General features: G+C 46.4%; 1 protein-coding gene across 1 annotated transcript in view; it reads left to right on the plus strand.

Annotated features, from left to right (window-relative positions):
- The window catches only part of NCAN (neurocan), a 79,974-nt gene extending 76,608 nt beyond the window's left edge, over nt 1–3,366 (plus strand). The window contains 2 exon segments of the mRNA XM_029283095.1: nt 1,170–1,352; nt 3,197–3,366. Coding sequence (XP_029138928.1) covers nt 1,170–1,352; nt 3,197–3,366 — 353 coding nt within the window.
- Nucleotides 3,367–12,554: the final 9,188 nt, after the last annotated feature.

Consider the following 12,554-nt stretch of genomic DNA (forward strand, 5'->3'; position numbering starts at 1 on the left):
AGGCCCAAAGACCACCAAGGCCGCTGGAGGGGCCATCGGGGGCCACCGGGGCTGCTGGAGAAGCCGCCCGAAGGCCACCGAGGCCAGAATGAATTTCCGAAGGGGCCATTGGGAGGGCCATCGGGGCCACTGGCCCAGTTCTTAAAGGGCCGCCGGGGCTACCAGAAGGCCCTCAGGTCCGAGAGGGCCGCAGGGGCCGCTGGCCCAGTTCTTAAAGGTAAGAGTAAGTCTGTCCATTTCCACACATTCTAATATATTTTTAATTATTTCTATCTCTGATGGTATTTCTTCTCCAATATTGTGCAAATAGGATTCTTGTCTTGCCGCTGTGATCACATGTAAAATCAAACATATACTTTGTTTATCAATCTTTTCTGGCATCATTATTTAAAATAATGAAAAGATTACTTTATTACGCCAGGAAAGTAATCTTTTAATTATTTTAAATAATTAAATTGAATTGTTGCATTGTCTTGCAGCAAGTTGTCCTGTTGTGGCTAGTTGGCCGTGGCGAGTTGTAGGGCCTTCCACGCAATGTGATCCAGTGTTCAGAAGCTTCTTTTGGGGGGGACACAGGGTGTTCCCATCAGCCTCAAAGGAGAGGGCAGTGCATCCATTCGAAAAGACTTCCAAAATACACGATGAGTATAAAATCGGATAAATTGTGCTTGTTGCTTTTCTTTCTACGCATTTCAAAAACACACCTCCGCAAAGTCAGTTGAGTAGTGAACAATCAGACCTTGCAAGTCACTAAAAAGAAATTGTTATTACTTCAGGAAACTGATAATATTACCGAAGCGAGCGAAGGCCTACCAGAATGAGCGAGTTGTATGACTGTCAGCTTATTGAAGTTGTAAGTGGCAATAGCGCACTCCATGCACCAAAGCACTCGCTCAAGGGTTAAATAGAGTTTTGCAGAATTGTTGCCTTACGATACCAACGGGTGCTGGTGTCATTTAAATTGTGATTCCTAGTAAATAGGGTGAAAATGTCCGAGAAAAAAATAAATTGTTCTGGGCTGGAAATCATAAGCCTAAAACTGAAAAATTCAAAGGGGGAAAAAAGTAACAGGAAGGAACCTTTTTGAAATGCCTAACAAAGCCAGTCGACGGCTGTTGTAAGGCAAGTTTTCCACGCCTGCCTGTCTACAACTTGTATGGTCTTTGTAGTGCTGTGTGGGCCGCCCCCTCTGGTGGAAAACGCTTCCCCCATTGGAAAGAAGAAGGAGAAGTACAGCGTGCACTCCACCATCCGATACCAGTGCACAGAAGGCTTCCTCCAAAGACATTTGCCCACCATCAAATGTCACGTCAATGGCCTGTGGGAGAACCCCAAAGTCCTCTGCACAAAACGTGAGTTCCTGCTGTCACTTTCAGGGACAAAAAGGTGGAAACGGCGGGTTAGGAGGGGCAGAAAATCTCCCTTTCTCTTTCTTCCCTCTTGGCTGGGCAGGCCGGCAGGTGGTCTGGGGAAGGAGACCTGGGAAAGGGCCCACATGGCGCTAAGAACAAGCACCTCCCAGGGGCGGACTGAGAGAGCTCTTTTGCTGCTTGGGATGAAAAAGAGCAGGTGGGATGGGGAGGGAAAGGATGGGAGAAAGGCACACCAGAATATGTGGGTACAGGGAGAAAAATTCTTGAAAAGGAACACACATAACACACTAGGTCAGTGATGGCGAACCTTTTAGAGACTGAGTGCCCAAACTGCAACCCAAAACCCACTTATTTATTGCCGGGTGCCAGGTGGGCGTGGCCCACTGGGTGGGCGTGGCTGTGGTGGTCATGGCAGATTGGGTGGGAGTGGCCAAGATGGGCATGATCACCTCTATGTTGCTCGTGGGGAGGGACACCTGTGGGGGCCGGGCAGGGTTGGGGGAGATCCAGGGGGTCTCTGGCAGATGGGGCAGTGGGTAGGAGGCTCGTCTTGCGGGGTGAGGTGAGGCAAGGTGAGGCAGGGTGGGGGTGCCATTGTCACAGGGAAAGGTGAGTCGGGGGCCGGGGCAGCTGCTGCCTGACACCATCGCCCCCTGCACACAGAGGCCAGCGAGCGCATGGGTGCTGGGATGCATCCGGCCATGTGGGACCTCGGCGAGTTTGCGGGCGGCTGGTTGAAGAGGGGCGGTTGCCATCTCTGGGGCATGGTGCACGTGCCCACAGAGAGGGCTCTGAGTGCCGCCTCTGGCACGCGTGCCACAGGTTCGCCACCACTGCACTAGGTAAATTAGCTCAATTCTTGATTAAAAAAAATATGAAAATGTTGGTGTACATTTCCTTCCTTTCTCCCTCCGTCCCTCCCTTTTTTGACCCTCCCTCCCTCCCTCTCTCTTTCCTTTCTTTTCCTTTCCTTTCCTTTCCTTTCCTTCTTCCCTTCCCTTCCGTTCCCTTCCCCCTCTCCACTTCCTGCTCCAATAGTCATGGTATTTCCTAGTGGTCTCCCATTCTCAAGGTGTGACCAAGTCTGACTTGCCTTCATTCTGAGATCAGCTGGGTGCTCACACCTAGGTCAGGAAGGATACGTGGGGGGGGGCTGCTACTGGGAGAAATATAGGTAGACAGATGAACATGGGGTATGGATTGGTGAGTTTCTTATTTATTTGATTTATAATCCATTTTTGTTTGTAAAACTACCAATGGTGTTCATAAGGCTTCTGCCTCATCTTCCCATGACAACAGTCGTGCGGGGTGGGACGGGCTAGGAGAGAGGGACTATCCCAAAGTCACCCGCCCAACCTTCCTGCCCAAGGAGAGAATAGAACTCAGAATACCCTGGTTTCTAGTCCAGCAGTTTTGCTCTTTTGCCCAATTGGCTCTCGATGTGTATTGTTTGTACAGGCAATGTCTTTTAGAAAAGTTGAAGACAGGTAGTCCTCGTTTAGCAACCACAATTGGCACCTGCAGCTCAGCCACTAAAATGAAATGGTTACTAAGTGGAACCGCAATTATGTTTATGATCTTAGTTCAACTTTTTCCTCGGCCTTACAGACCTGCAAAGGTCATAAAGGCAAGGACTGGTTGCAAAGTTAGTTTTTTCATCACCCCCGTAATTAGCAAAGGGTCGTTCAACGAGGCAGTTGTTAAACGAGGACTTTCTGCTTGTAGAACTGTGGTAGTAGCTAGCCCTTGTTGCACTTGCCACCTAGTCTGGGCCGAGTGACTAACGCCTCCCTCTTTCCTGGCTGTTGATTCCTTATAGCCAGACGGTCCCACAGAACCCGGCGGCACCACCGTCATCACCGCCGGCAGCATCACCACCACAAATCCCGCAAGGAGCGGAGGAAACACCAGAAGCAGCGTCCAAAGCTGGACTGGGCAGAGGATGGCAGCAACTACTTTTAACCTTTGACCCCAATGGAAGCACAAGCTTTGATCCCTTCCCGTACCTCCAGCCCCCTCCTCCTCCTCCTCCATCTTCCTCCCGACCATCCAGGATGTGACGGGATTTCCATGTGTGATGGGAGTGGCTGATTGCCTTTTCTTCCCCTCTCGTATCTCTACCCAGGGCCCGCTGCAGGATGGCACAGTTGCGTGCGACGCATGCCCACCAGCATTCATGCAGACATGCTGAAAACCTGGCACTTAAAATGATTCCAGTCAGGTCAGCATGTTCCTCACGCCTCCCCCCCACATCACCACCTCCGGCAAAACTGGGGCGCTAATTTCCGAGAATTTGCTCTCGTTTTTAAAAGAGAAGTTGCAAAAGCTCGTCTTGGTTGCAAAGATCTTCTGGGAAGCGGGGGCTTAAAATTCAGAGGGGCAAATAAATGGCCCAATGATTGAAGAGTTGGATGGTTCTGCTTTGGCCTTCTTAGCCCCCAACTCACCCCGAGCCTCCCCCCCCTCTCCCCACAGTCAGCAACATTAGAACCATCTGCAAAGTAACAAAAGAAGAACAAGGCTTTGCAAAAAAAAATTGCGTAATTTTAGAGAAGATAAAGGAAGACATTTTTCTCAGCACAAGATTCAGGTGGCCTCACTTGCCCCTTCCGAAGGTTTTGGTGTCCCACTCAGCATGGGTCTGATCAGGTGGTGGGAATTGTAGTCCAAGCTATCTGGAGGCAGCTGAATTGAACATAGCTGGTTTAAGACTTTCTGTTTGCTGCCAGTTCTCTCTTGCTGCTAAATTAGCCAGCTTCTGATTTATCCAAGGGAAGGAGGTGAGGCTGATTCTATTCGATTGCCATCTGTTCCAGGGATGGATGACATCTGTCATTCCCACTTTTAAAGAAAGTGCCCTGAGATATGGCTGGCTGAGCAATTCTGGGAGTTGAAGTACACAAGTCCTGAAATTTGGAGACCTTGGCATGTGGGAATGACTTTGGCAGACAAGAGGGAGAGCTATAGATTGGATAACTAGGATGTAAAAGATGCCTCAATCCATAGAAGGACAGAAACCATGGGAAACCTAGCACTTGCCCAGTCTGTGGCTTTCTCTCCCGTCTCACAAGGCCATTCTCACACACCATTACAGGTCTGTTGCATAAACCACCTAGGAAACTAAGTTCCTTGACCTGCCAATCCTTCCAGAGAAACACAGCTCTTCTTCAAACGCGGTCTGAGATTCTCCATGAACTTCCCCAGAAACTTCAAGTCGCCCCTTTTCTGATCTCATTTTTATTCTATTACTTCTTTGAAACGTATATGTTTCTCAACCTTGGCAGCTTTAGGATTCATGGACTTCAGCTTAACTGGCTGGAGAATTCTGGGAATTGAAGTCCACACATCTTAAAATGGCTAAGGTTGAGAAGGTGTCATGAATTTCCCACCATGCCCCACAGCGCTGACATAGCACAATCTTGGGCCACTGATGAGAGGTTATAATGGATGCTGCCCAGCCCAGCAGCTATATTCATATGAGTATATTGTCTCTAGGAAGTCTGAGCCTAGAGCATGACCTTAAAACAGGTCATGAAAATGCCAGATCCAGTGATACTTTCTCAAGTCTCCTCAGTTCTTCTTTTGTTTAAATTTTGCAGATATAAGGAATTTTGCATTGTTCTTGTTCTTAGGACTAGGTTGCAAAACTCAAGTGACACACTAGATGGCAGGAAGGCGCTTGGGTTTGCTGTTTGCTGCCATCTGATGGACATGAAGGGTGTGGCAACCCACATAAATGGTAGTCCCGGTTGTTTGCTCTCTTTGGCCCCGCAAAGCACAAGGCCCTCTGTCAGCAACGTCCCCTTGATCTAAATTTATTTTTCATTCAAACGTAAATTAAATTAACTGGTTAAAATGGGAAACTTTCAATCCAGAGGCATCTGCAGAGAAGTCTGTGATCGAAGCCCTGCCTCTTTTTACAGGCAATAAAATGGAAGGAGGGAACTCATTAACACAAGCGTGGCTACATCTTGACTTTTTTGACCTTGGGGACACTGCTGAGTCTGATCTCTAAATCAAACATGATCTAGATCAGGGGTAGGCAACCTTGGCTCTTTTATGACTCGTGGACTTCAACTCCCAGAATTCCTGAGCCAGCCATGCTGAGGGAAAGAGAGAGGTTTCCAAGCTGAGCCATGCTGGCTCAGGAATTCTGGGAGTTGAAGTCCACGAGTCATAAAAGAGCCAAGGTTGCCTACCCCTGATCTAGATTTTCTCTGTGCCACACCTCACTTTCCTCAACATCAGCCCTTAGAGTTAGACTATAGTTAGTCCTCACTTAACGACCACAGTTAGACCCAGAATTTTGTTCACCAGTCATTGCAGTTGTTAAACGGATTACTGCGTGACCTAACTCAATAGTACAAAAGTTTTTACAGTGGTTGTAAAATGAGTCACTATAGTCATGAAGCAAATCCTGTGGCTGTTAAGTGAATCCAGCATATCCAAAGTCTTTTTTGCTGGAAAATGGCAAAAAAAAAAAAAGGTTTTAAAATGTAGTCATGTGATGAGAGACATTGTGAAAGGTTGTAAATGCGAGCTGGTTGCCAAGTTCCCAAAACGTATCACATGACTACAGCAGGAGTGCAGTTGTCATAACTTTGAGTATGGGTCATCATCAATCTGTTGTAACACTGAAGAGTCATTAAGTGAGGACTACTTGTAGGTGAGGAACCAGGTGTCACAATGTGTTCTAGAATTCGATTCTATAGAGTATAATAACAGAAAATCTTCATTCGCCTTCCCCCTCTTATCCTCTTGTTCTTTTGGGGGGGGGCTCTATACTTATAATTCCATCCATTTTTGCATCTGGCTCTGTCCAGGGGTGTCCACAGGAGGATAAAAAAAAAAAAACAAGATGGCAGACATGACTGTATGAAGGAAGCCCCGCCCCTTTTTACCACGCATCATAGAATTTTAACCATGCTGCTGTTGCCATCTTGACTTTTTTGACCCTCTCTGGGGACATCCTTAGCGGTGTGGCTGCATGTATTAATCATAAGCTTGTTTGCCATGATGGCTTTCTCTACAAGGAGATGTAGGCTGGCCTTGACAAAAATCTCTCAATGGCCTCTGCATCCTAAGGCCGCAGTGGTGAAACTGTGTGGCCTTCCAGATCTGTGAGCACTACAACTCTCAACATCGGTGGCCACCAGATAAAATTCAGTCGACATGTGTTTTGTGAGCAGGGCACAGCCCTAGAGAAAAACTTGAATTGGCTGCACAGTATACTTTAATTTAGGCCAGGGGTAGTCAACCTTGGCTCTTTTATGACTTGTGGACTTCAACTCCCAGAATTCCTGAGCCAGCACAGCTGGCTCAGGAATTCTGGGAGTTGAAGTCCACGAGTCATAAAAGAGCCAAGATTGACTACCCCTGATTTAGGCTGTCCGGGAAGCTGAAGTCCACCCCAGGATGCTGCAACTATTGTAAATACAAGGCAGTTGCCAAGCTCCCAAATTTTGATTACTTGATTGCAGGAAGCTGCAATGGTCTTAAGTGCGAGGACTAGTTGTAAGTAACTTTTTTCAGTAGCGTTGTAACTTTGAACGGTCACTAAATGGTTGTAAGTGTAGGACTAGGACTTCCTGTTCCCCTTGTATCCACTTATATTGATTCAGTGGGACTTGCTTCCAAGCCAAGACCTAAAGTAGGCCTGGGGAACGGTGGCCCTTTTATGACTTGTGGACTTCAACTCCCAGAATTCCTGAGCCAGCCATGTAAAGATCTAGTGAAGCAAAGTTGGATCAGGAGTGGCATCTGCAAGGGAAGAAGGAGTAAAAAAAAAGTCAAAATGGTGGCCACGCTCGTGATTGTGCCATGTAGCCAAGGCTGCCATCTTAATTTTTATGACCACAGGGATGCCCATGACAGGGAGAAGAGGTCCATGAGGAAATCTTCATAATTGTCTCAATTTTTTCCCCTGTCTATTCAGTGGAAAAAGCAGTGCCTAAAATGGTGGACTTGTCTTGGTTGCTGGCTTTCAAAAACAGACCTTCGAACTACCGAGCAATCATACTGGAGGACCTGTTTTCCAGCACTGGCAGAGGGTTAGTCTAGATGACCTTTGAGGTCCCCCTCAACACTAGAGAGAGGAACAACCTAGGGACAGGTGGCAGGAGATCTAATCCTGTCTCCTAAAATGATCTTGCTGGAAGCTTCTGGTGGGTGTTCCTGTACCTGAGGTAACTTCTGGGCTACCACATCCTTTGCAAATGCAATTGCTTCTGAACTGTTTTCCCTGCGAACAAAATGTGTCACATCTGAAACTGGGTTTGACTTGTGGGTGTGTATGTACAAGTGTGGATGTGTTTGTATGTGTGAGTGCGGTGTGTGCAGTCAGCACCTTTCCAACCTCTGCTGTTTCAACATAACTGCAGTGTCCAGTCCTCCTCTGTGTGTAACCCCTCCCTCTTGCCCCTTGGGTGGTTCCCCCCTCCCAAAAAGGGGGGGGAAAGTGGGGGAGAGAAAACAAGACCCTTTGCAGTTTCTGTACTGCTGGACATTTTAATAAATTTTTTTAACAGTTCCTAAGACCGCCGTCTGCTTTCTTCCACCATCATTATCTCTTCCAGAAGATTCGCATCCAGGTTAAAATGGCTTGTTGTGTGAAACGTGCACACAGCCGCACGTCCTGCAGAAAAGTGCCAGGGCAATGGACTTAACATATAAGACCATCTCTGTCTGCAAGACACAGCTGGCAATGAAACTCATTTCCCACCCGTGTCCCTTTTAAAGAATAATAAATGACAAGAATGAGAAAACAGCAACACAGCCTGTAAATCATTTTTATGTGGGATTTGGACAGGGTTACCGATGTAAACATTATTTGGCGTAATGCAGTCCCAGGGATTGGGAAAGCGAAGTGAAATGCAAAAGATGGATAAGCCAATAACTCTTGGGAAAATCCACTGAGCTCAGAAAGTGGGTGGGTGGGGGTGGGAAATCTGAAATCTAGGCAAGCCCTCTTTCTAGGATCCAAACATGAGCCAGTGTTGAGCCCTCCACCACAGAAAGAGGACAGTGCAAAAGTTGGCTTGAAACTCAACATTAAAAAAACTAAGATCATGGCATCACTTCCTGACAAATAGAAAGGGAAGCAGTGACAGATTTTATTTTCTTGGGCTTCAGGATCACTGCAGACAGCGACTGCAGCCATGAAATTGAAAAATGCTTGTTCCTTGGGAGGAAAACAGTGACAAACCTAGGCAGCATATTAAAAAGTAGAGACATCACTTTTCTCAGAAAGTCAAAGCTATGGTTTTCCCATTAGTAATGTAGGGATGTGAGAGTTGAACCATAAAGGAAGAACTGATGCTTTCGAGTTGTGGTGCTGGAGAAGACTCTCAAGAGTCCCTTGAGCTGCAAGGAGATCAAACCAGTCAATCCTAAAAGAACTGTTCTTTCGAAGGACAGATAGTAGTAACTGTGAGAGGGATCTCGGAGTCCTAGTGGACAATCACCTAAATATGAGCCAGCAGTGTGCTGCAGCTGCCAAAAAAGCCAACACAGTGCTAGGCTGCATTAACAGAGGGATAGAATCAAGATCACGTGAAGTGTTAATACCACTTTACAATGCCTTGGTAAGGCCACACTTGGAATACTGCATCCAGTTTTGGTCACTACGATGTAAAAAAGATGTTGAGACTCTAGAAAGAGTACAGAGAAGAGCAACAAAGATGATTAGGGGACTGGAGGCTAAAACATATAAGGAACGGTTGCTGGAATTGGGTATTTCTAGTTTAATGAAGAGAAGGACAAGGGGGGATATGATAGCAGTGTTCCAATATCTCAGGGGCTGCCCCAAAGAAGAGGGAGTCAAGCTATTTTCCAAAACGCCTGAAGGCAGGACAAGAAGCAACGGGTGGAAACTAATCAAGGAGAGAAGCAACCTAGAACTAAGGAGAAACTTCCTGACAGTTAGAACAATTAACCAGAGGAACAACCTGCCTCCAGAAGCGGTGAATGCTCCAACACTGGAAGTTTTTAAGAAGAGACTGGACAGCCATTTGTCCGAAATGATATAGGGTTTCCTGCCTGAGCAGGGGGTTGGACTAGATGACCTCCAAGGTCCCTTCCAACTTTATCATTATTATTATTATTAGATAACTGAAGCTGAAGCTCAAATATTTTGGCCACCAAATGAGAAGAGAGGACTCACTGGAAAAGGATTTATGTTGGGAAAGATAGATGGCAAAACGAGAAGGAGACGGCAGAGGGTGAGCTGGTTAGATAATGTTATTGATGTGGCAGGCATCCGTTTCAGCAGACAGTGGAAGACTGGGGAGAGGGTTTGGTGTGCTATGGTCCATGGGGTCGCAAAGAGTTGGACATGACTTAGCAACTGAACAACAACAACAACGGGAGGGTCCTCTGCACCCTAGATCCTCAAGACTGTTTTTATTATGGAGACATTGTCCCTGACAGATTAAAGCATGAGCCAGCAGTGTGCTGCAACTGCCCAAAGGGCCAATGCATTTCTGGGCTGCATCAACAGTGGTATAATCCTGAACAGAGTCCAGATTTAGTCACTATAATACAAGAAGGATACTGAGGAACTGGAATTATTCTCAGTGTCCATGGGTAATTTAAGAACTAACAGATGGAAGCTTGATAGAGGGATAATCCAAACTCCTAATCAATAAGGAAGGATTTCCTGACTATGAGAACTATGAAGCAATCTGCCTCTTGGAGTCATGGAAACTGCATCACTGGAGGTTTTCAAGCATAAATTCAGCAGGCATTTGTTTGTATTCCTCCCAGGGCAGGGGGTTGGACTAGAAGACCTCTAAGATCCCTTCCAATCCCATGATACTACCATTCTATGACTGTTGCTGGGACTAATGATGCTTGGAGTCTTATTGCCATGAAGAAGTCACCGAACTGAGGAAAATGTGAGCAAAACAAGCATTCTGGTTAGCAAATCTGGGGGGCAATTGATGCATGTCTGGTCCCAGGTTTTTCCCTGTTCTCAGCTGCTCCGTTTCATTTCATGGAAGGAGCTGAACAGGTGGATGTTCACACAGGCATACTAGAATAGAATAATTTAGTGTACTGCTTGAAGGTGAATAGAGGCTGCAAGCGTCTTTTCCAACACGTTTTATTAAAAAGCATAAGCTTTTCTGAGCTGCGTGCTGTAATAAAATGTGTTAGTTGGAGAAGGTGCAACCAGACTCATTCTGGGGTTGTTTGATAATATAGATCACACGGGGTTTCAACCTTTTTTTTTTTTTTAACTGTGGAACTTGTTAAAAACATTCCTGGAATCTCTAATCAAGAAGCAAGTGCTCAGAAATTGATTGTATTTGGGAGAACTACAGTAACAAGAACTGAAGGGGGAGGATGGAGAGAGGTTACCCCCTTTGTGCCTTAAAGACAGAGATTGATTAACAACAATGCAGGTGAGAAATAGACACAGGGAGGGGGAGCACGTGAAGACCCCTCTCCTTCTCTGCTTGTGGCCATTTGCCCAATGTGTGGTCAGGTAGACCTTATAGACTCAAAAATATGACCCAGTTTCCAACAGAAAGAAGAGAAAGGAAAGAAAGGGGAAGGAGGGAAAGATGAAGAAGAAAAGGGAGGGAGGGAAACAGGGAAGCAGGAGAGAGGAAAGAAAGGGAAACAATCTATGGAAAGAAGGAGGGAGGGAGAGAGGAAGAAGAAAAAAGAACAGGGAGAGAGGGAAAGAGGGATAGAGAAAGAAGAAAGGAAGCGGACAACAGGGAGGGGATAGGAAAGAAGAAAAAAGGAAGCGAGAGGGAGGGAGGGAAACCGAAAGAGGGAAGGAAAGGGGGAGAGGAGAAAGAAGAAAAGGAAGAGGGGGAGGGAAACATGGAGAGAGGAAAGAAAAGAGAGAGAGGAAAGGGAGAGAGGAGGAGGAGGCAGAAAGGGAGAGAGAGTGCAGGAGGGACACAGAAGGAGGTGAAGAGATAGGAAGGGACCGAAAGAGAGGGAATGAGGCGGAGGGGAAAAAGAGGGAATCTGTCTTCCAAGCCAACTTAGGCCAAGATCAGCTTTGCTTCCTGCCTCTTCTAGAGGTCAGTTAACTTTCCAGGGTCTTCTTCAGCGAAGTCTGCTAATGATGCCAAGCTGTCAAAGAGGTTGCTGGATGTTTTATATGGACAGCTGTTAACCACGATGTGCTTATTATGCTGCAGCATCCTCCAAGCAAGAAGCAGCTTTTCGGCTGCATTAATGAACTCGCCCGCTATGAGCCTGCATAAAACATACTCAGCTGCTCCAGCACCTGGGATAAATCTTGCCAACCTTCCGAATGTGACAGCAGCCTATTTTTCCAGCCAAAATAAAAAAATTAAAAATCTCCCCTGAATACAGATCATTAATTGATCCATCGCCCTTGTTTTTGTTTTGCAATCGTTTTAATTGAGGTTGCATGTTTATTAAAATTCTGCTGCATAAGGGCCAAGATTGGACTAGCCAATACAGTGAGAATGTTACCCTTTAAGGCAGCGGTTCTCAACCTATGGGTCACGACCCCATTTGGGGTCGATTGATCATTTCACGGGGGTCGCCAAACAAGGCTGTCCGCCATTTTTTTTGTCCGCCATTTTTTTTGTCCGCCATTTTTTTCCCCTTTTCCGGCGGGTGCCTTACCTCCCTTGGGCTGGGCCAGCTGATGGTCGGCCTGCTCCGTCTCTGCCGCTTACCAGCTACGCCTCGGCCGGCGCAGGGGGCGGAACCACGCATGTGCGGCGCTCCCAGGCAGGGAAAGTCCTCGACTTACGACCGGTTGGGTAGTCCTCGACTTACAACCGGTTTAGTCCTCGACTTACGACCGGTTTAGTCCTCGACTTACGACCGGTTGGGGGTCGCGGCATTAAAAAGGTTGAGAACCACTGCTTTAAGGTTTAGTTGTTGGGTTTCCAGAAATGTATAGCTTTTAGACTCCAAAAAGTGATTGATCTTAAGGTAAATCAGTTCAACTGCTTGAAGAAATTTAGCAGTTACTGGTTAATGGTTAATGGTTAATTTAATTTGTATACCGCCCTTCTCCCGTAGGACTCAGGGCGGTTCACAGCATATTAAAAACACAAATACAATATACAGGATACAAAAAAAAATCATACAAAAATACACAAAATAACCCCACTAAAACCTAATTAAAAGCCAAATATTGATTGCTGTGTTCCCATTAAAATTACTTTTTAAAAACGTCCCTAC

This window comes from Protobothrops mucrosquamatus, unplaced genomic scaffold (genome assembly GCF_001527695.2).
Source record: "Protobothrops mucrosquamatus isolate PMUCROS unplaced genomic scaffold, P.Mucros_1.0 scaffold14, whole genome shotgun sequence".
In the NCBI taxonomy this organism is placed as follows: domain Eukaryota; kingdom Metazoa; phylum Chordata; class Lepidosauria; order Squamata; family Viperidae; genus Protobothrops; species Protobothrops mucrosquamatus.